The 24249-nt window shown below is 33.3% G+C and overlaps 5 protein-coding genes and 2 pseudogenes across 5 annotated transcripts; 4 read left to right on the forward strand and 3 right to left on the reverse strand.

The window, feature by feature from the left end:
- Positions 1 to 24249, reverse strand: part of LOC106348549 — a 39737-nt pseudogene that overhangs the window by 4746 nt on the left and 10742 nt on the right.
- Positions 107 to 2576, forward strand: LOC125577560 (annotated as a pseudogene).
- On the reverse strand, positions 3112 to 6773 carry LOC106354566. Its single transcript, XM_013794532.3, has 4 exons — positions 6368 to 6773; positions 4684 to 5695; positions 3828 to 3974; positions 3112 to 3748 (listed from the first exon to the last, which is right to left on the reverse strand). Exons 1-4 carry the CDS (start codon positions 6410 to 6412, stop codon positions 3231 to 3233), a joined length of 1722 nt encoding a protein of 573 aa, XP_013649986.1. The 5' UTR covers positions 6413 to 6773; the 3' UTR covers positions 3112 to 3230.
- Positions 14516 to 15638, forward strand: LOC125575825 (14-3-3-like protein GF14 epsilon). The gene is made up of 4 exons (XM_048734950.1): positions 14516 to 15011; positions 15104 to 15191; positions 15280 to 15389; positions 15485 to 15638. Exons 1-4 carry the CDS (start codon positions 14662 to 14664, stop codon positions 15636 to 15638), a joined length of 702 nt encoding a protein of 233 aa, XP_048590907.1. The 5' UTR covers positions 14516 to 14661.
- BNAC06G38710D (uncharacterized hydrolase YugF) lies at positions 17451 to 20349 on the forward strand. Its single transcript, XM_013794533.3, has 3 exons — positions 17451 to 18185; positions 19865 to 19957; positions 20035 to 20349. Exons 1-3 carry the CDS (start codon positions 17553 to 17555, stop codon positions 20254 to 20256), a joined length of 948 nt encoding a protein of 315 aa, XP_013649987.1. The 5' UTR covers positions 17451 to 17552; the 3' UTR covers positions 20257 to 20349.
- On the reverse strand, positions 20582 to 23641 carry LOC106357329 (probable protein phosphatase 2C 17). Its single transcript, XM_048734953.1, has 4 exons — positions 23627 to 23641; positions 22171 to 22404; positions 21814 to 22099; positions 20582 to 21718 (listed from the first exon to the last, which is right to left on the reverse strand). Exons 1-4 carry the CDS (start codon positions 23639 to 23641, stop codon positions 21426 to 21428), a joined length of 828 nt encoding a protein of 275 aa, XP_048590910.1. The 3' UTR covers positions 20582 to 21425.
- Positions 23430 to 24073, forward strand: LOC106354569 (multifunctional methyltransferase subunit TRM112 homolog B-like). The gene has a single exon (XM_022705269.2). It carries the CDS (start codon positions 23708 to 23710, stop codon positions 24071 to 24073), a length of 366 nt encoding a protein of 121 aa, XP_022560990.1. The 5' UTR covers positions 23430 to 23707.

Raw genomic sequence — 24249 nt, forward strand, 5'->3', positions numbered from 1 at the left:
ACTTAGGCGCTCATAGAAATTATTGTTTCGGGCGATTTTTGAACCCTTTAAAAATCGGTTTGAAAAATCATTTCACTGATAGGTCCATCTTTTATCTCTATCTCTCAGATCAGCTTCTCATATGCTGTTTAATTTTTGTTTTCAGGTGAGAACTATATTGGATATTGGATGTGGTTATGGTAGCTTTGGAGCGCATCTACTCTCCAAGCACCTCTTAACAATGTGCATAGCGAACTATGAAGCCTCAGGTAGCCAAGTTCAGCTAACACTAGAGAGGGGTCTCCCTGCAATGATTGCTTCCTTTGTGTCAAAGCAGTTGCCGTATCCTTCTCTTTCCTTTGATATGTTGCATTGCTCAAGCTGCGGCATTGATTGGGACCAGAAAGGTAAAAAAAAAAAACCATTTTGATGACACTAAAAAAACGATGGAGGGAGCTGTGGCCTTAATGTTTATGTTTATAATCCGCTGTGTGCAGAGGGGCTTTTTCTTGTGGAAATTGATAGAGTTCTGAAGCCAGGAGGTTACTTTGTTTGGACATCTCCTCTTACAAACGCTCGTAGCAAAGAGGATCTTAAGAGATGGAGCTTTGTTCGTGATTTTGCTGAGAGTATCTGTTGGTCTCTTTTGTCTCAGCAAGACAAGACTGTTGTTTGAAGAAGACAACCAAAACCAAATGTTACAGTTCTCGGTTAGTGACACACACCATACTCTATCCAGAATCTTAAGTCTTCTTACATTAAATGTTGTAATAAACAGGAAGCCTGGGGTGGGACCTTCTGTGTGTAACAAAGGGCATGACGTTGAGTCTCCTTATTACAAGCCGCTTCAGATGTGTCTTGGTGGAACACGTTGCAAGAGGTGGATTCCCATTGAAGGGAGAACAAGATGGCCTAGCCGGTCTCACATGAACAAGACTGAGCTTTCACTATATGGTTAGACTCCTTAGTTAACATTAATGTTCTAAAAATCGGTCCTAACCGAAACGATTTTCATAAAATTCGATTTATACAATTCAAATCGGTTTAAACCATTTTAAATCGATATAAATTAGTCTAAATCTGTTTTAGTAATTTTAGTACAAATCAATAATTTTAGTACAAATCCACAAATCTGTCTAATTTCTTTTGTTTTATATCTCTAATTTTTATAATTCATTGAAATGTTCTTATAATTAAAGCCAAAAACTAAAATATTTTATAGAAATGTTTAGCTATTTCTTGAACATTTTAGCATTTACCTTCTGAATCCATACTTTCTGGAGCCTTTTGTTTTCTCATATGGTTTAGTTGGTTGGTTCAGGTCTTCACCAGGAGGAGGTTGGAGAAGATGCTGAGAATTGGAAAGTAACAGTAAGAGAATACTGGTCTCTCTTGTCTCCTCTGATATTCTCTGATCACCCCAAGAGACCAGGCGATGAAGATCCTTCACCTCCTTATAACATGCTGAGAAACGTTTTGGACATGAATGCTCAGTTCGGTGGTCTCAACTCCGCGTTGCTGGAAGCAAAGAAAACGGTCTGGGTTATGAACGTTGTTCCTACGGCTGGACCTAACCACCTCCCAATGATCCTTGACCGTGGCTTTGTCGGCGTCTTACACGACTGGTGAGTCATAACAAAAAAAAAAAAAAAAGTCTATTCTTGTCTTCTCATATTCATGTGATTTAAATAACTTAAACATGTAATAACGGTGAGGTAGACATTATGCAAATTTCAAATATTTATACTCTAATATTCTTAATACACTATTACATAATATATATTTTGTAATTATTATTATTATTTATATCAACATTTATTTTATGCATTTAAATATAATTACTTTATTTATTTGTAAAATAAATATATATTTTTTATTTTTATCTAGCTTAATAATTTATTAACATATTTTTTTTTATCTTTGTGTAGTTTGAAATTATTTCTACATGGTAAACTATATTTTTATACAAAAAATATATTTGAAATTTTTTGTTTCTCAACTTGTCTTTGTACAAACTTCAGGTGTGAAGCGTTCCCGAGTTATCCAAGAACATATGATCTTGTCCACGCAGACAATCTTTTGTCTCTCCAGACAAGTCAGCACCGGAGCTCATGCTCGCTTCTGAACATATTCACAGAGATTGATAGATTACTTCGTCCAGAGGGATGGGTGATAATCCGTGACACGGCACAGCTGGTGGAAACGGCCAGAGCTTTGACAACGCAGTTGAAGTGGGAGGCTAGAGTCATAGAGGTTGAAAGCAGCAGTGAACAGAGACTCCTCATCTGCCAAAAGCCTTTCACCAAGCGACAATCAATCTAAAACAAGAAGGGACATAGTAGACACAGGTTTTCTCTATTTTTTGTTGAAAAGTATCACAGTGTAGAACCAGTCATCAAACTATGGTGTGGGTATACGGGGAAGATGAAGAAAGGAGAAAGACACGCCAGGGGACGTAAGACCACCGGTGAAAGTTTCTTTATCTGGTTTCATGAGTTTTCCCCATTTTACAGAATCTAGATTTATTATATACAAGTGAAAAGAATATGTACCAACATTTGTGAAGATTTAATAAAATAGTTGTATTTCATTTTCAATATTTTTTTTACTGATGGAGAGGAAACTTTTAGGTTTGAGAATATTGTTCTCGGTGTTTTATTAAAAAATAAATACGATTTAGAAATAGTATTTTGTAGCAAAGTTCAAAATATATTTAATATGAAAATGAATATAACCTTAAGTTTAAATGTCTATTTATAATAAATATAAGAATATGTCCCGACATTTGTGAAGATTTTATAAAATAATTTTATTTCATTTTTAATTTTTTCTTAATGGAACGGAAACTTTTAGGTTTGAGAATATTATTCTCAGTATTTTATTAAACATTTTTTTTAAATAGTCTTTCTCGCTATAAAAGCTAGTTAGCTATGAAAGCTCAAATGTACTTAATATGAAAATGAATATAACTTTAAGATTAAATGTATATTTATAATAAATCACTAACCTAGAAAACCCTATTCTAATCAAAATAAAAAAGCCATTAAAATATAGAAAATACTAATAAAAAATATAATTGTCCTAATAAATAATTCTAATAAAAAGATAATTTCCAGATATCTTGCTGCATCATTTACCAAATAGCCAATTCAATATAAAAAGTTTCAAAGTAAACACATTATTGGAACCATTCTGTTTAAAAGAATGAAGATGGAAATATATGGCTTATGTTTAAGCTGAAAAGGTGAAGGCTACTTGAAGATTTCAGTGTGATGTTCTCTCTCTGCAGTTGAAGTTTTCTTCAGCTGATGTTGGCTTCTGCCTTTGGAACCACGTCCCTTTCCTTTGTGATGATTGGAGCTAGGGGAAGGTGATCCCACAACTCTCTTGGCAGATGTTCTTTTGCGTCTGTGGTGCAGAGAATCTCCACCACCAAAAGCAGCTTTCGCGACGCTGTCTTTGAGCACTTCCCTGGCTCTCTGTGGCTTAATGAGCTGTTTGTTAAGATAAACTAGCTTAGGGAGCAAGCTGGAGACGGTCTTTCGCAGCTGGTCTTCACCTACATTGCTCTGAATCGGGTTGCCAAGGATGTTGAGAGCGACGAGAGAGTTGTAGTTGGCAACTAGCTGGCCTATTGCTTTTGTTGTTGCGATCTTGTTGAAGCTAAGATCGAGACCAATGAGTTTTAACAGTCTGTGTAAGCCTTCTACGTTGCTGATCTTGTTCCCAGCTAGGTATAGTTCTTTGATCAGTGTACAGTTTGATAAACCTGATAAGGTAGCTTCAGGTTAAGACAGGAACCAAACAAGCAACCGAATAGTTTTGTGTAATATAGCTGCAATCTTTACCTTGTCCAATGCGAGAAATACGATTGTAACTGAGATCAAGAACTCTTAGACGTGTCAGTTCTCTCAGTCCTTCAATTACACTGATCTTATTCTTGGATAGGTTCAACGCATGAAGGCCCTTTGGAAACGATGCAGGAGTAATTTGAACTGTAATTAATAGAACATTGTCTATTAACCCACACACACATATAGTTGAGACCAGAGGCATGGGTAACCGTGAACCAAACCAAAGTTCCCAAACAACCGAACAGTTTCTATATTTCTATAACAAAAAGCTGAACCGAAATAAGGATGGATAACCAAATTTATGTAATACAATTTTTATTTAAAAATATAAATTATATTTAGTTTTAAAATTACCAAATATTTAAAGATACTATTAATAACCGAAACACCAAAAAATAAACCTCAAATATTGTTTATCTGAAATATTTGAAATTATCTGAATCATTCAAAAGAACCGAATAAACCAAATAGTTTTATTCGAAATATTTAGATTTATCCTAATTATCCAATAACTAGTTCAAAGAAACAGAAAAATCTAATTTTAAACCCGAATTGTATGAATTAAAAAAAAAACTCGAATTGTGTGAACTAAAAAAAATCTGAATTGTCTGAATTAACCAGAAAACCAGAACCCGAACCAAATTTAAATCAAAAATTTGTCGGGTATTAGCCGGTTCCTACCATTGTTACTCGAACCGAATCGAAAATCGAAAGAACCCAACCAATCAAATTTTCATAAATAACCGAACGGTTCTTATATTTCTAAAACCGGAAAACCAAAAACCAAAATAACTGAACCGAAATTGAAAACCGAACTCCCATGCCTAGCTGAGACTATCTACTAGCTTACCTATGAAGTTGTTGGATAAATCAATGGACTTGAGGCTGGTGAAATGTGAGATGCTTGGGACAGCTTTCAAGCCTATGCTCGAGATGTGAGCCATGCTTGAGGATTTGCTCAGGGACTGGATTAAGCTGTTTGCATGTACTATAGCCTCTGAGTCATTTACATTTCCTGAGGGTGATCTCACCATCTTAGAAGAAGCCATGAAGCTGGGCTTGTCCTCTTCCTCGTTTACTGGAATCACTGTGTCTACATCTAGTCCTCTTACCCACTCATCCACTCGTTTCATCGAAGAGGACTCCGCAGAGAACGCTACCCACTGATTCTTATGACATTGGTGGTTGTTTGCAGAATCTTGATGGCTAGTTTGGCTTTGCTCAGCAAAGTCAGAGGTGTAACCAGACTGGTGATTGTTGCCTGAAGACTTTAGGGAGACAAGGTGTTTGTGAAGGTTCCTATGGCTCCAGAGGAACAGTTTCCACCATAGCCTCCTGCTTCCTGAAGGAAGTATCTGCATTGATGAATGTTTCTTGAGCATCACTCCATCTGCACTTCTATGTGACCTAACAGACTTGGTCTCGAAGCTATCTCTCGGGTCGTGGAGAGCACGCGGTGGTTCAGCACCGTTGAACTTGCTGAGAGTGGAGCAGGATCGTTTGAGCTTAGGTGAAGCAACCCAAGAGGTGGCTCTACCTAAGCCAGGATCGCTGACGTGGCCGCTTTCTTCAACATCATGTTCATTTTCAGAACAGTCTGTCACTTCCTTACCTAGCTCCTTACTTGTCGGAGACGCAACCGGTTGTTCTTGAACTTGGAATTTAGGAGAGTCGTTTTCATCGCGTTCATCTTCACCATCATATGAGTCTTGCTCCGTAGGGCTGTTGTCCTTGTGATCAATGAACTTGTGGTGGATCACGTTGGTGTTAGGCTCGTCCTTCTCTAGAGGCTTCACTGGCTCTTCACGTCTGATCTGAAGGATTCTTTGTGTTCTTGGTGGCAGAGTAGGTTTTGGATTCCTCTGTTTAGGTCAACAAATGAACTATTGTATTAGATTGCTACTACACTTCCAACTTAAAATTAATTGACAATAAATGAATTGATTCCAAAATAAACATGGATCTTAAAACTAATTAGCTATAAATGAATTGATTCCAACATACACATGGATAACTTTTAACATCAAATACCATATTCAGTTTGAGTTAATCATGACTTTTTAACTTAAAATCTACTCCTTCCGTTCTACAAAGAGTGTCACTTATACACTTTTCACACATATTAAGGAACTCATTAAAATGCATTTATGTTTTCATTAATATCACATATCTAACCAATATTATTTTGGATAAATTGATTTATTTATAAAATCAATGCATTTTGCAATTAATTTTGAGCTGAAAAGTTGTATAAATTGCATTGGTATTGTAGAATGACACTCTTTGTGAAACAAGAAAAATGAGCTAAAATGACACTTAATATGAAACAGAGGGAGTATTAACGAGTCCTAATCTTTATATATTAGTTTTTTTTAATCTAATTATCTATGTGGAACATTCATTCATTGACAAATGGAAACATCTCAAACATAAATAACTTGCCTGAAAAATTCACAAACAAACACAAAGTCACCTGAAAATTTTCATGAGAACACCACAAAGTCCAACAGAGGCCATAGAAGGAATTAACTTACCTTGTTTTTCTTTTTACCGATCAATCCAGCAAAGCAGTTGAACATCTTTATGTTCTTGTCGGAGATTAAAGCTTAACCGTAATCTACTGGAAGCTTGGGAAGCACCAAACCGATAAATAAAAAGGGATAAATGACGCCGGAAAAAGAGGAGGCAGTTCTTGAGCCGACCACCGCCGAAACCGCTGATGTGTCGGCCAGAGTTTCTGAAATCTCGCCGTACTTTGTTTTTAGATTATCTTTCACCAATACAAAACGATGACAGCCACTAAACCAAAACAGAGAAGAAGAGAAGAAGAAGAAGACTTATGAAAACGACGAGTTTTACAGAGCATGCAGGAGAGCCACATGTAACTTATATTCTATGGTTTGTTTATATCGCTTCGGTCTTAAAGACATATAAAAGTTGTGTGTACGTATTTAGTATATCATTCTTTACTATAAAAAGAATAGGCTTATTCCTAGTAATTGGTTACTGTATTTCTTTTTTTTTTGTTAACAAATATAATTCAGGATGCATATAATTAAGCTACAAAATTATGCGAGGAATCCGCGGCTAAGACACGGAGTCAATGATTTCAATTTTCTTATTATATTATTTCCACAAAGTATAATAGAATAACATTCCCATCGCGTTCATGAAACAAGATTAGTTAGTGACTGAAAAATTAATAAAATATAAATATATGATTTTTTTTAATCGATAATGCGAAATTCTTTTCGTCATCAAAAATATTTCACAACAACACATTATGATTGCAATAGTAGTGAGCAAATTTGTCATCCAGTTATGTAAATTGAATTATTAACTTTTAGCTAATATAGCTGCATATCATTGCACCACACAAATTTTTATTAACTTTTATTGCAATATTTTAAAATATTCCCATATATATTTATTTGTTGAAGTTTGAAAGATTTAAAATAAATGCTATTGGATTAGTGTATATATTTATGTACCAAAATCCAAACTACTATCCCAAAATTATGAATTCTTTCAAACTCGATCATACACAATATACTTTCAGATATATAAAACTACTATAAAAAACGAACTATTAAATGTTGAGATCGTGTTTTTCTTTCTAAAAGCTCTAAAGAAAAGACAAGCAACATTAGCCAGAGCTTTTATTTAGAAAACGAAAAAGAAAAGACAAAACGACTGAAAGACAGTAAGAGAACGTACGTAAGCATCAGGTCCGGTAGTTGCGTCGGGTAGCCGCAAGTAACGGCGTCCATCCAATCGGCGGTGAACTTCTCTCTTGGGATTCAATACTATCCGTCCATGGCAGATATTTACATGTCCTACCATCATACGTGCAGCTGTACGTTGGACCCAGTGATGAAGTGGCTATGACTCATTAAGTAGAAGACTACATCCAACTAATGGTCCCTCGTGTCACATGCTTTAAAACACTCGAATCATTCAAGCAAAAACAAGCACTCTCTCATGACACATGCATATGAGTGATATAGCAGTTGAAAATATTACTTTATTTCGACGAGAAAACAAATACTCCCTCCATTCCTAAAAAAATCATATTATAGAAAAAACTTTTGTTTTAAAAAGATACATATTTTATATTTTCAATGTAATTTTTGTCAACTAATAATAAAAAATCGTGAATTTCAAGAACATTAATTGCATTTCTTAAAATTTTATTGGTTTTAAAATATAGGAAATATAAAATTACAAAAAAAACTATGCAGTTATAACTAAGTTTTAATATATTTTATTAAAAAATGTAAAAATTCTAAAACATAGATTTTTTAGGATAAGGTGATATTATAATGGTGAATAACCAAACAATACAATCATATAGTACTTGACTCTATCTTTTTTTTTTGCTAAAACTGACACTATCATTGATATGGATTCATAACAGTATGGCTATTTCTGAATTAGTATGGTCGATTAAAAAATAACGACATATATTTTGGTAAATTCTTTAAGTGATGCTTGCCTCGTAGAAAATAACGTTAACGTTGGTTTTCTGTTTCTAGAAAGTTATTACCCCTTCCGTATTGTAAGTAGTTTTAGAGAAATTTTTGTGTTTCGAAATATAACTATTTTTTATATTTTTAGATAACTTTTACATTTATTAGATATAGTGGGACCAATCAAACAAAATAGACATATTTATGATTGTTAAGTAATATCTAATCTATATATTAAATAATATTTTTTAAACAAATAATAACTTTTTTAATCTTTATGCTTTTAGGTAAAACTACCTGCATTAGGAAGAACAGAGGGAGTATTTTTGTTTATAGGTTCCCTTTCGCTTTCTTTTGAGAAAACGTGAAACTTGGCACACATTAAGCATCACACAATCTCGAAAATTTTATTATTCAAAACAAATCCCAACGGTTATAGGCAAATACACAAAGTGGACGTAAGCGACATGGAAAAGTTTATAAACATGTTGTCCTTGTTTTATATACGTGTCGTGTAAAATTACGTAAAACATAGTAAAGAATATATATCCAATAGACGTTTGTTATGTACTTCTGTTATCTCTTTTTTTGCTAAAATGTTATGTTATCTCCACAAATATATATAATCGGATTTGGAGAAATGACGCTGTATATTACAAAACTAAATTAAAGAATGGGTCCAACGAAAGATATATATATATATATATATACTTGTTGTGATAATTTTAATATATCAATGAATAAGATACTTATTACCGAATTTAAAAAAGGATTTTTGACAAAACTAACCCACAACTTGATTTTAACTCTAAATATATACCCAAACTTGAATCAAATGCAAAACTAACCTAAAAGCCTAGTGAAATTACAGCTCAGCCCTTTGTGACCAAACAAAAACAGAAGCCATTTTTACGAATATAGCCCTAGTAAATCGTCTGAGTCGTCTGAGATGTTGGAAGTCGTCTGGACGACTGAAGTGTAAGTCGTTTGGTACCGGTTTATTTTAAAAATAATTTATAAATCTTGTAAAAAAATATTTTGATGCGTGAAAAATAAAAATCAAGTAATTATAAACAGTTTTAAGTGATATAAATTAAGATATGATAAAATTGATTTGTTTTGAAGATAGATGAGTGGAAGTAGTGAATCATGAAATACTTTGGTTTAGGAGTTTGGCAAACATATGTTGTAGTATTGTATGTATTGTTAGGGTTAGATTTTGGAAAACTAAAATGTTTTTTTCAAAAATTAGTTTTCACCTATATGTGTTTATTTATGTGTATAGTAAACACTTTTCAAGTTTGATTTGATTTTATGAAGTCTTTAATTAGATAATTAAGTTTAGGGGTTATGTTTAGGGTGTGGACGACTTATATTTCAGTCGTCTGTTGAATAATTTATTCGGACGACGTATATTTCAGTCGTCCACATCGTACCGAACCTTTAATTTTACCAATGTACGTTTTAACCTAACCGGATCATTTTACTCGGACGACTTACATTTCAGTCGTCTGGTGAAGAAATTAAAACAGACGACTTACATGTAAGTCGTCCAAATATTCCCGCCTAAATTTTTTTAAAAAAATTATTTTTCCGCTTAAATAATTTAAACCAGACGACTTACTTGTAAGTCGTCTGGAAAGTCTTCTATTTTAGTTTCCCGCTAAAAATATTTAATTTCCCGCCAAAAATATTAAACTCTTCTGGACGACTTACATGTAAGTCGTCTGTTTTAATTTCTTCACCAGACGACTGAAATGTAAGTCGTCCAGGAAGTCGTCTGAGTCAAAAATATTTAACTTTATTGGATTTTTTGTCTCCTTATATAAAAAAAAATTTACACATTCTCTCTCCTCCTCTCAAATGGCTGCAACAAAAATGTAATGTTCATCATTCTAAAACTCTCCAACCTCTCTCTAATCTCTTTGACTTGAAAACACCAAACTTTATATGAATTTTTCAGTTTTGTCTCATGTATTTCTTACTAATCTATCTCTTTTGCAGGTTTTTAATCAAATGGTACTCATCTTCCACTAATTTAAAGGTAAATCTATTAATTTTAGATATGTATTTTTGTGTGTTCTATAAATGTAGATTTATCTAATCTTCCACTCATTTTCTCTATTTTTAAGTCATTTGAACGTTTTTGGATATGCAGGTTTTTCAGATCTGGATTTGATATGCAGGTTTTTCAGATCTGGAAGACTTCTTGGACGACTTACCTGTTAGTCGTCTGGAAGTCGTCTGGACTTCTTGGAAGTCTTCTGACAAAGTCGTCTGGACTTCCAGGAAGTCGTCTGGACTTCCAGGAAGTCGTCTGGACTTCCAGGAAGTCGTCTGGACTTCCAGGAAGTCGTCTGGACTTCCAGGAAATCGTCTGGACTTCCAGGAAGTCGTCTGGACTTCCAGGAAGTCGTCTGGACTTCATGGAAGTCTTCTGACGAAGTCTCCCTTTCATAATAGATCTGAGCGTTTTGGTAAGTTCTTATGTCTGATTTTTCTTCATTTGGTAACTTCTTGTTGTATAAAGTTCTTACTTTTTTCCCAAACTAAAACTCTCCAAACCCACTCTAATCTCTTTGACTTGAAAACACCAAACTTTATATGAATTTTCCAGTTTTGTCTCATGTCTTTCTTACTAATCTATCTTTTTTGCAGGTTTTTAATTAGATGGTACTCATCTTCCACTAATTTAAAGGTAGATCTATTATTTTTAGATATGTATTTTTGTGTGTTTTGTAAAGGTAGATTTATCTAATCTTTCACTCATTTTTCTGTTTTTAAGCCATTTGAACGTTTTTGGATATGCAGGTTTTTCAGATCTGGATTTAATATGCAGGTTTTTCAGATCTGGAAGACTTCTGGGACGACTTACCTGTTAGTCGTCTGGAAGTCGTCTGGACTTCTTGGAAGTCTTCTGACAAAGTCGTCTGGACTTCCTGTAAAGTCGTCTGGACTTCCTGTAAAGTCGTCTGGAAGTCGTCTGAACTTCCTAAAAGTCTTCTGACAAAGTCGTCTGAACTTCCTGGAAGTCGTCTGGACTTCTTAAAAGTCGTGTGGTCTTGTCTACTCAAGTGGAATCCAAGCTTGTCTTTGTAGAGGAATGATCTATAATAGTTTTGTTTGTGGTCTGTTTTGTGAATTGCATGTCTACTCTTTTAGTTGTGAATTTTTTGTAAAATCAGTAATAATGTTTTCCAAGATGTATTAAATGTGCTAACAATGTGTTTACACATTTACAAATCAATGAAATAATAGACTTCAGTAGCCTTTTTCTTATCTTTGGATCTCATATGCAATAATAAACTCCAATGGCCTTTTTCTCATCTTAGTAAACAAGAATGTTGGTAGCTTTATATTGATACAACATTTTAAGAAGCATTTTAACCCTTCTTCCAACTCATAACAATAGTCATCATTATTGTCTATAACAATAATACTTAAGAGATGGAAACAAACAATAGTAACTAGTCAAAGCATATCATATTTTATTATAAGTTTGCGTTGAAAAACTTTGTCAAATTTAGTAAAACTAAGGGAGAGAACATATTTTGTAAATATGAGTTTTACATATCTTGAAGTTACTTATCACTCTTAAAAATACAAGTTATTCAAAAACTAAAGTAGAAGACTTAAAAACTAGCGGAGAAGACGCGGACGACTTCAATCTAAGTTGTCCAGACGACTAAACTATACGTCGTCTGGTCAACGCAGAGGTTATTTTTGCAATTGACTTTGAAATCTGTTATTTCGGACGACTGAAAAATAAGTCGTCTACTATTGTTTGGCTAAAAAAAAAACTCCAAAAAAGCTAGACGACTTACATTTCAGTCGTCATAGGTTAGTTTTGCATTTGACTGGATTATTTCAGAAGTTTGACTTTTTTGGACGACTTACATTTCAGTCGTCTAGTGAAAATTAAAATAATAATATTTTTTTAAAAGTAGACGACTTACAGTTAAGTCGTCATAGGTTAGTTTTGCAACTGGAAAAAAAAACTTCAAGATTTAATTATATACAGACGACTTATAATTCAGTCGCCCACGAGACGACTGAAATGTAATTCGTCCAGGATTTACGAGGTTTGACCAGAATCTCGGAAAAAAATCATGGACGACTTACAAGTAAGTCGTCTCGTGGACGACTGAATTATAAGTCGTCTGTGTATAATTAAATTTTGAAGTTTTTTTTTTCAATTGCAAAACTAACCTATGACGACTTAAGTCGTCTACTTTTTAAAAAATATTATTATTTTAATTTTCGCCAGACGACTAAAATGTAAGTCGTCTGGGGAAGTCAAACTTCTGAAATTATCCAGTCAAATGCAAAACTAACCTATGACGACTGAAATGTAAGTCGTCTAGGTTCTTTGGAAATTTTTTTGAAACCAAACAAAAACAGACGACTTAACTTTCAGTCATCTCAGGTTACAGATTTCAAAGTCAATTGCAGAAATAACCTCTGCGTTGACCAGACTACTTCTAGGTAAGTTGTCTACAGCCAGACGACTTCCCAAGTAAGTCGTCTGACGAACAGATCTGGAAAAAAACTCGATGTCATACCTTAAATTGGTGAGATAAGTTTCTAGCATACATAAGGCTTCTCCAAGCACACAGAATCACAAACGAAAGTAACCCACCCAGAATCGTTAGCTTCTATGACTTTATGAACCATAAAAAATTTAGAATCAAAATCTTGGGTTTTTTTAGCTCATTGTGGAGAGAAAGTGAGAGATATGTTGTGTTTAGTTCACAAGAATGGAAAAAGAAGAAGGGTAAATCGATTTTGAGAGCATTAAGAGCTTCAAATTGGTTGTTCATGGTGGTTGTGGTATTGATGACAATAGCAATCTTGTAATTACTTGAAGATGATGAGGGTGAGAGAGTAAAAATGTCATTTTCGAAAAAAAAAAGAAAAAAAAAATTGATGGCATTTTCGTAAATTATATGAACTTGTAGGGTAAATAGGGCAAAACCAATTTTCAAAAAAAAAAAGGTTAGTTTTGTGTTTGACTTTAAGTTATAGGTCAATTCTGCGAAAAGCCCATTTAATAATACGATAAAAAAGAACTTTGTATAAGTTATAGTGTGCATTCCAAAGTGACAAGCAGTCGTTTAACCGAGAGGGCTTGCAATTGTAATGGGGTCGTCCTGAAGCGTTCCTACTGGGTCGTATACTTGGCCTTGTAAAAGATCTATCTTGGACTGCAAATATATGGGCTTCTCTCCTCCGCCTACATATAAGGTTATATCACTATCTTCTTTTATGCTTTTGTTTATAAAAGCATAATTATAATGTTGAATTTACATCCTACTTTCAAACCTTGTTAATATATATAAAACTTATAAAATAAAAATATTTAGTATATATTATAGTAAATTTAAATATAAATAGTAAAATAATGGATGCATATAGATTCTAGTCAATATAAATTTAATATTAACGAAAATATAGATTATTAATCAATCTATTTAGCTACTTTTTTTTAATTGTGAAGATAAGACCCTTAAAAATCTTGACAATGTCTCATATTTATATACAGTCATAAACTATATACATGTTCATCTAGTGAAACATATCCAACCTATACTGACATCAATTATATTTATTTGGAAAGATATATATGTTTTTATCTTAAATATTTAATTTAGATTTATCTTCTTATCCTCATCCTAAATGTTTCCTTTTGTTTTATAAATATCCTATCAATTTTTCTTAATTTTTCCATTTTACAAATTGTTTTGTCAATTCCTTTCTTACAAATTTAATAATATCTTTTGTATAGTAGTTTATGATATATATATATATATATATAGACCTGTTTTGACGCATGGTTGGGTTCGGTAATCCATTTTTTATCTCCATAATCACTTCTCTTCAAAGTTTCAACTAATCTGACATCGATCATCCCTTTTAATTCACATTAAGAAAACAATACAGATAAACTGGTGGAGATCAAATCTATGGAAAACGATAGAGGGAAGTTGATTTACATGGCTACGATTGCTTACCTAGCTAAAAGATATGATGGTATAATTTCACATAGTTGCGTTTTTCAAACTAGACTTGCGTCGTTACACTACTTGATCCTGATCTAAAGCAGTATATTAGGACAATTTTCGATGGTTAATGACCATGCTGGTTTATATGTTTTCATGCGGTCGTCCAGTCGATAGTTGTATAATTTCGCATAGTTGCGTTTTTCAAACTAGACTTGCGTCGTTACACAAGTTGATCCTGATCTAAACCAGTATATCAGGACAATTTTCGATGGTTAATGACCAAACTGGTTTATATGTTTTCATGTGGTCGTCCGGTCAATGGTTATATAATTTGTGGTATTGAATTACATATTAGTTATGTTTACAAATCACATGATTACAAACTTATGTTACGTGGCAGATATGACGAAATCGATGAGAAAAGTATGTGAGTATGAAATAGAGCTAACTGACGTAGAGAGAGAACTACTAGCAATTGGCTACAAAAATGTGATGACGACTAAGAGAGCATCATTGAGAGCATTATCTTCCATTGAAGAAAAGGAAGACTCCAAAGGAAACAAGCAAAACGTGAAATTGATTAATAAAAAGCTAGAGATAGTTAAACATGAGTTTTTCAGTGTTTGTAATGACATTTTGTCTCTCATTGATTCTCATCTCATTCCATCAACTACCAATGTCGAGTCAACCGTTTATTACTACGCAATGTGAGTTACAACTTACATCCCATCATCATAATCAATGTCGTTATCGTCACCGTCATTGTTTTTTCTTGTTTATTGTGTTTCTTGGTATGCAGGAAAGCAAATTATTTTCGATATATGGCAGAGTTTGGTTCTGATGCTGAACGTGAAGGAGCTGCAGATAATTCTCTCGAGGCATATAAGGTCATCTTTCAGTTGTGTTTTATCTCTTATATTTTGTTTTTTTTTGTTAATTTGATATAATATATAAAGGGCTTGTATGTACTTGTAGATTGCAATGGAAACGGCAGAGGGTGGTTTATCGCCAACGAATATGGTTAGACTTGGCTTGGCTTTGAACTTCTCGATTTTCAACTATGGGATCCTTAAATCTACTGAAAGGTATGCATAATGTATAACTGTGCACGCATTTAATAAATGCTTTAATGTTTTAGAACGTTAGATAATAAAATATTCAAGTGTTTAAAAATATACAGTGCGTGTAAATTGGCTAAAAAGGCTTACGACGAAGCAATCTCTGAACTTGACGGTGCTGACAAGCAGTCGTACGAAGATACCATGTTTATCGTAGAGATACTTCGAGACAATATTTCCGTGTGGACAGACGGTAGTAATATACATAAGAGATAATACAGTTTTTTTCTTTTTTATCGCCTTACTGCTGGGGTAATTTTTCTATTGATATTCTATTGATACTAATCAGAAGAGTGAATATTTGCAGAGCTGATTATTGATACCCCGCAAAACAAGAACTAGATCATGTTTTTGAGACGATGAAGGGGTAAGCCCTTGGCCGTGCAACTTGGGTTTAGCGCATATAAAGCAATTTATTTAAGAAAAAAAAGTTCTGATAAAGGAGAAAGTCTTTGACTCTTTGATAAACAATATGACTAGTCTTTTTAATATCTCTTTATTCGTCTTAATTCAACCATATTGTTTTCCATCCGAATAAATATAGTCAGCAGTCCATTGATTAATTTAATCTGCGTAGAAATGAAGCATCTTTTTATCGAACATATATATTCCGTACAAATGAAAAGATGTAGCGACGTTATTGATTACTTGACACATGCAAAACTACATCGAAGCTAATAAAGTTAGCTACCAACATATCTACTAATTTGGCTTTAATTGGATGTCATTGTCAGGTGTCACAAAAACTAACTAAAATAAGATGAGCCATATAACCATATTATTTTCATTGCTTAATGAAATTGTGGATGGTGCTTGGAATGCTAGTACACAGAAGTGTGGTATAAGATGTATTTTCCGTGGTAATTAATACAAATCTGGAAACAATATGGTTCTCGACTCGCGAAAGTTTATTCAAGTAGTTCTACTTGATGATGGGTGTTTACGAGAAGGCAGTAACAAAGGAATTAGATGAGTTCATGTTTTCTCCGATTCTCACTCCTTAATCAATATGATTAACATTTAACAAGGGAAAGGAGAACACATTGAGCTGACCAATATGCTAGTTGTTACATGGTTCTCAACATCATATAATGTCATATTATAGAGATTGTTAAATAAATTCTAACGGTTTTATAATAAAAAGTACTGATAATTTTTTTGGTGATTATGCTCTTGTCACTTCAACTTAGGCTGATTACTTTCTGATTTTTATTTAGAGAAACCAATATGTTAGCAGATTCGATTGCTAATTTGAAACTCTTGTCTTATCTTTTGAATAAAATGAGATATTGTTTGACAAAAGAAAAAGAAGAAGAAGGATCTTTTTTTTTTTTGATCAAAGGAATGATCATTTTTTATTCTCACGATTTTCAAATTAATTCTAGAAAATATAATTTTATTTTCTTCTATAATATTGATAGATGGAAAACTTTTTCATGATTTGACAAAGAAAAGACACTTTCTTTTACCAAATTTGAACGACGCGTTGTTTTTGGTTTGTGTCTATTTCACAAGCTGTAATCTTATCGAGTCTTCAATTCTTGGATTTTTTGTCAACCTTCAATTCTTGGATTTATGGAATTAAATTTCAAACCTAGACACTGTCATAACTTTATGTTCCCATTTAAGATTACCACGTGCGCCTCGAATTCAGATACAAATATTTTCGTAAAATGTATACAATTTTTGGCTACCTTTTAAAAAGATTTGATTGTACAGCCTGACAAGAAAGCAAATACTAGTATGTACTAAAGGTAAGTAGGTAACACAACGCATATTGTACAGATTCTACATTCGTATTCCTTTTTATTGAAGATAGAATTAGAGAAGATAAATAAATAAACTGATTCTTGTAAAAACATTTATTTTCTTACTAATAATAATAATAAAAAATGATAATTTATTGATCTCTGTTACATGCAAAGAAAACTAGCTTCAAGTGATGTGACTCCATAGTTTTAAAAGAAAACATATTTCAATATAAGCCTCCTGACGTATATAAATATTAAATTTCTGATGGTTGGCAATAAATCCCCAACCAATACCAGAGAACCAAACACAACACACACCACAATATATTCTACTCAATTTTTTTTTAGAAACTTCACATTTTAAACTCTCTTTTTTGTAATGACAGGTTGCTTCAGCTTCTCTGAAGTAATAGAAGGGGCTTACAGATACGGGTTCAAAAGATCCGGTATACGACCCGTAACCATCGACTTGAAAGACGGAACCGTGGTCCATTTCTGGGTATCCAAGACCCGAGACGAGTCCAAACCCAACCTCCTCCTCATCCACGGACTCGGAGCTTCTGCCATCTGGCAATGGTACGACGTCGCACGACGCCTCTCTCCTCATTTCAACCTCTTCATCCCCGACCTCGTTTTCTTCGGCGGATCCTCCACGACCCGACCCGAAAGATCCGACGTTTTCCAGGCCCAGACGCTTATGCGGGCCTTAGAGGCCCAGTCCGTGAAACGTTTCAGCCTCGTCGGTCTTAGCTACGGCGGGTTCGTCGGTTACCGAATGGCGTCGATGTACGGAGACGCCGTTGAGAAGGTGGTGATATGCTGCGCCGCCGTGTGCGTGGAGGAGAATGACATGAGGGACGGCGTTTTCGCCGTCTCGGATCTTGATGAAGCTTCCAAGATTCTCGTGCCGGAGTCTGTGAAGAAGCTACGGGAACTTATCGGTTACATCTTCTACAAGCCGGCGTTGGCGAGACTGGTTCCTCCTTGTCTGCTCCATGATTTCATCGAACATGTGAGCTACTTTCTTCTTTTAGCTTGTTCATCCAATGATATTTGGACATGTGTCTACCTGTCTTAATGCATTTTAACAGATACAGTAGTAAATATTATTATGATCAGAAAAAGGCGAAAAAGTTTTTAAGATGATAAAAATCTAGCAAATGGGAAAAATAGTCTTCAAAAAGAGATATTTGAAAGATTCTAACTGTTTTTAGATAAGATATTAAATTGTCCACTTGAAGTTCTAGAGAGACCTGTCTAGCTGGATTTTTTTCTGTATAATTTCACTTTTCGGTTTTTAATTTTTTTCACTATATTTTTTTTTTTGTCAAAAATTGCTAATCTTTTAGACTATATTTGTGAAGTGATTTTGCCTCGTGTCCTTTCTACGATCAATTTCACAAAACAAATATGACGTGGCTACTGAAATTGATGACATGTCTTATAACTTAATATGACATAGACAATTGCATTTAATGTTAATTTATATTTTTGATAAACTTTTTAAAATATGGCAATAACTTATATATTACATTTAATTTTAATTTGTATTTTTGGAATTTTTTTAAAAATATGAGAATAACTCATAAATCATCATTAAAATAAATATATTCAAATATGACATTATAAATTTCGAAATATAATTTAATTATATATTTTTAAATTATACAATTTTATTACTAAAATTTTCAAAAATGTATACAATTTTTTTAGAAAATTATAAAAATTTAATCGTAAAATCATTATTTTCTTATATATCTACAAATTTTATAAATATTGTTTAATTTTAATTTTTGGTTGTCATGCAACTTTTGCAAATTTATTTAATATATTTAATTAAAATAAATAGATAGAAAAATCTATCTAAGATTATAATTTCAAATATATACATGCATATTCTTAAATATAATTTTTATGTTTAATGAAATCAAATTTATATTAAAATATTGATACGAAAAGAAAAAAATTACAATATTAATAAAATTTTGTTTTAAAATATAATTTATATTTATCTGTTAAAAAATATTTTAAATTTTTTTACTGCACATGGTGTAGGAAGACACCTAGTTATACTTATATATATAGTTAAATATGCATGCATATATTATTTACTAGAGTATAATGCAACTTTTTATTAATATTTGTTTGGTACTTCATTGTGGTACTTGTTATGGCAGTTCTTTTGCAGAGTACTTGTTCTACCTACACAACAAGAACAAGTTATTAATTTTATCCACTATATTTTGTCAAAAATTTATAGTAGATTATACACATATATTGAAATATGTATACATCCATATTTTTTACTAGATCTCATTTATAATGCAGTTTTCAGACCTTTTTTATTAACATTTGTCTGGTACTTTATTGTTGTACTTCTTATGGCAGTTCTTTCGGAAAGTACTTACTCCGCGCAGTGCGCACAACATGAACAACTTATTCTTTTTGTTTAACCTTTTATTTTTATTTTTTATTTTTTTATTTTTTTTCTTTAAGAAATAAATATTTTTTCAAACCCGAAAACGGGAATTCAGTTTCGGTTACAAGTTCCATTTGAACAAAATTTCCCAAGTCAGAGTATTACAACCTAGCTTCGCCCACCCACTAGACCCGGCACATTCCGCTAACCTTTTATATTTACATGAAAAGTTTACTAATTTGTAAAAAAAAAATGTAAATGAACCAAAACAGGCATTGACCAGAGAAAATGTTAAAGAAAAGAGGGAGTTGATCAAAGACATACCAAAAGATAGAATAGTCTCCGAAATTCCAAAGCTCACACAGGTTCATCCCTCTTCTCGAATTTTCTCATTAATCACTCTCACTAATCGTCATTAATAACTTTTTAATTATGAATGCAGCCAACTTTGATTATATGGGGAGAGCATGATCGAGTGTTTCCATTGGTGATGGGTAAGAGACTTAAACAGCACTTAGGAGATAATGGGAAGCTTGTTGTCATCGAAAGAACTGGTCATATCTTTAATTTTGAAAAACCTAAAACTTATGTTAAACATCTGAAGTCTTTTCTTATGCAGACTAAACAACAGGTTCCTGTCTCTAACGGATCTGTTAAGTCTTAAACATCTGTATTATTTTCATATCTTGTAAGGATTATTAACGCATGTAGCAGCTAGTGAATTTCTATTAAATGTAGAAAGTGTTTGATTCCTAAACCAAACATTTCACTGGTTATTAATTTCGTATTAGGCTAAATTACGTTCACATTTATGAGATTTAATTAGTTGGCCATAGGAAAAAGTTTCATGGAAGTGTGCTTATTTTCAATCAAGATAAATCAAAATAAATAATATTCTCTTTGTTATTTTCAATGTTTTTCTTGTTTTTGAAATGAGATGATTGTAAATGTTGGAAGAAGAAGGTGGATGTACCAAAGAGAAGGATAATATTTGCAGAGAGAGAAAAATCTTTGCAAATAATAAAAGCCCTCTCGTGATGGTGAATTGATATTTGCCTCCAGAACAAAGCTAACAAGAATGTATCTTGCTGCTGAAAGAAGAGGCATATCTTTCTTCCTTATACATAACAAAGCTCAGAATCTAATGAAAATATTAAACGAGAACATAGAACTATTGACATTGGAGCATAAACGCTTGTGATTGATTGTATATGATGTTTGCATAGCATTTGGTATTATATTAGAGGCGGTCTCTAACTTCTTGCTTCGAAAACCCTACGTAGGTTATAAAACATACTGCTTTTCTGAAAGCCTCATGGGCCTATATTTAGGCCTTTTATAAAAGCCTTGTAAAATTGTAAGCCTACTGATGTGGAATGCATATGGAATGATTGATTATTTTTCAGTTATATGGTATTGGTTCAACCGGAAGCCGGATTCCGGGTTTAAACGGTTTTTTGTGGATTTTACCAAATTTTTAAATAGTGGATTTTGCCAAAAACTCAAACCGGATTATATATTGGATCACCGGATTTACCGGTTCGACCACAGATCTGGTTGGATTTCAAAACACTGGTTATACTATATGGAAGAAAATGTATAAAACATGTATCAAAGAAAAATAGAGTATCAAATAGATCAGTTATTCATTATTCCAAGAATATATCTTCAAGACTAAATTATTAATCAAATTTCTATTTTGTTTTTTTATATGATAAGATGTTATCTGGTTTGTCAAACTAAACTCCTAACATTTTGAGACTGCAAACGTACCAAGAATCAGAACAAACTGAGCCGGACCCAAACAAGAATCACATAAGCTGAATCTATCATCTATTTAAACCGGACAACAATGCAAGATATGTCATCTTTACTGTTTCTTTTCAATGCTCCAACAACTAGTTGTTTAGCCGCTTTCTTTGGATCTTTAAACTTCAAAGCTATGTCAACTGCTTCTTGGTTTGCCATCACCTTTGAAATACCGTCACTAGCCAAAATAAGAATCTCTGTGTGGCTATCAATTTTGACATCCTTAATGTCAGGCTCTCTATTCATAAACGCTTTGAGGTCCTTATCACCAAAGGTACGAGACACAGCTAATATACCATTCACTCGAGCAACATCACCTGCTCAAAACTCACAAACATGAGAATCATCATCACTATTATTTAATAGCTATATGTATAATACTCAAAAATATAAAAATAAAATATTAATTAACCTGGCCTGTTGGTTACAAATCCACCTTTACTCTCGATCATACTCCTTTCAGCATCAGTATTAGGATCATGATCAACACTTATCTGCGTTGCTTTACCTCTACGAGACACAATGGCTCTTGAATCACCCACATTAGCTATCCACATAACCTTCCCATTTATCAAAATAGCAGTCACTGCGGTTGAACCACCACTCCATAAATCCGAACTAGTATCCGACAAAATCGCTTTGTCTGTATTCTCATAAGCTTTTACTATCGTTCTTCGAGGATCAACCAAGAACTCTCCCTAGAAAACATTAACACATTATAACTAATCATAATACACAAAAGTAAACTACAATATTTTGTAAGACTTACATCTTTAAGGATGTTGGAGAAGAGATGTTTCTGCAAATAAGCAGCTACTTGATCACCTTTATGACCATCAAAGATTGCAAATAAACCAAGTTCATTGCCTTCGACGTTGATGAGCTTAGCAACATGATAATCCTCCAATGGATGCTTAGCCTTCCCCTTCATTAAACTATATCCAAACTTGATTTCTCCATCGGGTTTTCCTTTACTAGAACGAGATTTTTGTCCTAGTACAATCTAGCATTAAGATGGCGTAATCAGACATAACATAATCATGTTCCACCAGTTTGTCCGTACAAAAACATTCATATAGGAAAATATAAAATTCGAAAATAATACTCAAGGTAACGATTAATTACTAGTGAATAAAAAAATAGAAAAAAGGGAGTTTGCTTGTTTACTTGTGTATCAGAACGAGAGCAGCAGATCCTTTTCATCAGGAAGCTAAAGAGGAGGAAGATAAAGCAAGATCGAGGAAAGAAATGAGCGTAACCAAACTCTCTTTAATCTACAACCCGAAGAGATGAAGAAGCCTTCGCTCTACTTCGTTAATGTCGTTTTCTTTGTATCCACTTTTTTTGGCACAATATATCCACTTATAATAACTCAATCTGGTTATTCTGTAAATTAAACTCATATGATATGTTTATTTTATAACTCTTTTTGCATGTTTTTTTTTGGAAAAAATACATAAATATTTCCACAAAAGGAAGTATATAGTCTATTCTTTTTCTTTTGATTTTATTTCCATTTATTTTCTGTATTGATAACTATGCAATAATTACAATTTGACAAATTAAGCTTGTGTGTGTGTTGTGTATCAAATTATGACAACTTATAATGAGACTTATATGTAATTTAGATAAACAAATTATATCTATGGATTAGTTGTTTACTATTTTTAGAGCACTGAAGAAATCTCAAAGCTCTCAACATGAAATGACTAAGACTAAAAGAGTAGAAAAAAAGTCAAAAATGTTATTTTTGTTCTTTAAAACTATGATAGATGTCAATTTGTATATAACTTTATTTTATTTTCTATTTAATTTTAATTTCATAACAAAATAATACAAATCTTAAATTGAGAAGGTGTTACTTTTTTCTTTCTCTCTGAAGTTACACTGAATATTGAAGATAATCAGTCAAGATCCCAACTCGAAAACAGAGGGGGAGTGAACCCAAAGATGTTCTTACTCTTTTGTGGTTTATTTCTAGCAGATTTGTTTCTTTTATATCACATATATTCTTCATTTTACCTTTCTGGGAAAAACTATTTTTATACAATATTTTTCGTGATCATGCATAAGTCATACAATAGAAAATTTCTGATCACTTTGATAGTAAGTTACGGACCTATGGTACTAATGGACTTACAACCTTTATTAACATTTTCATTTCTAGCTATCGGCCTTAAATGGATAAAGCCCATTTACACAACTAGATTCTAGCTAAACCAGACCTTTTCGTCAGTCATCGCCCACCACGACACATCGCCGCAGAGAGAGAGAGAGAGAGAGAGAGAAAGCGAGAGGCGAAAAAGATGAGGTTGATAGTGCACAATATGTTGACTTGCAACATCAAGGGAGTGGTCAACAAGTTCCCTCTCCGGATCGAAGCCGAGAAGGTGATCAAGAAGGAGGTTGACTTCAACCCTGATTTTCTCAGACACATGCTGGCCAAGATCGAGTGGAAGGCTCTGGTGGACGGTGCACGCTCCATGGGGTACACCGAGCTTCCTGGTCACGCACCGGCGCTAGAATCCGACGAATCGTTCCTCAGGAAGTTCCACCACGCGTTGCTCGAGCTCCACCTCGAGGAAGGCTCGCTCGTATGCCAAGAAACCGGTAGAAAGTTTCCAGTCGAGAAAGGAGTCCCAAACATGCTTCTCCACGAGGACGAAGTTTAAAATAGAATCAAACTATTATTGCCTTGTGTTATGGATGAATGATCTTCATACACCTAGCCAAAGTAACTTTTTTTTTTTTTTTTTTTTTCCCCAAAAAAACCAAAGTAACTTACTGAATCTTATAGCTAAAGCACTATCTTCATACCGGTTTGCTTTCTCGGTAACCGGTACAGTGC

Source organism: Brassica napus, chromosome A1, assembly GCF_020379485.1.
Source record: "Brassica napus cultivar Da-Ae chromosome A1, Da-Ae, whole genome shotgun sequence".
In the NCBI taxonomy this organism is placed as follows: domain Eukaryota; kingdom Viridiplantae; phylum Streptophyta; class Magnoliopsida; order Brassicales; family Brassicaceae; genus Brassica; species Brassica napus.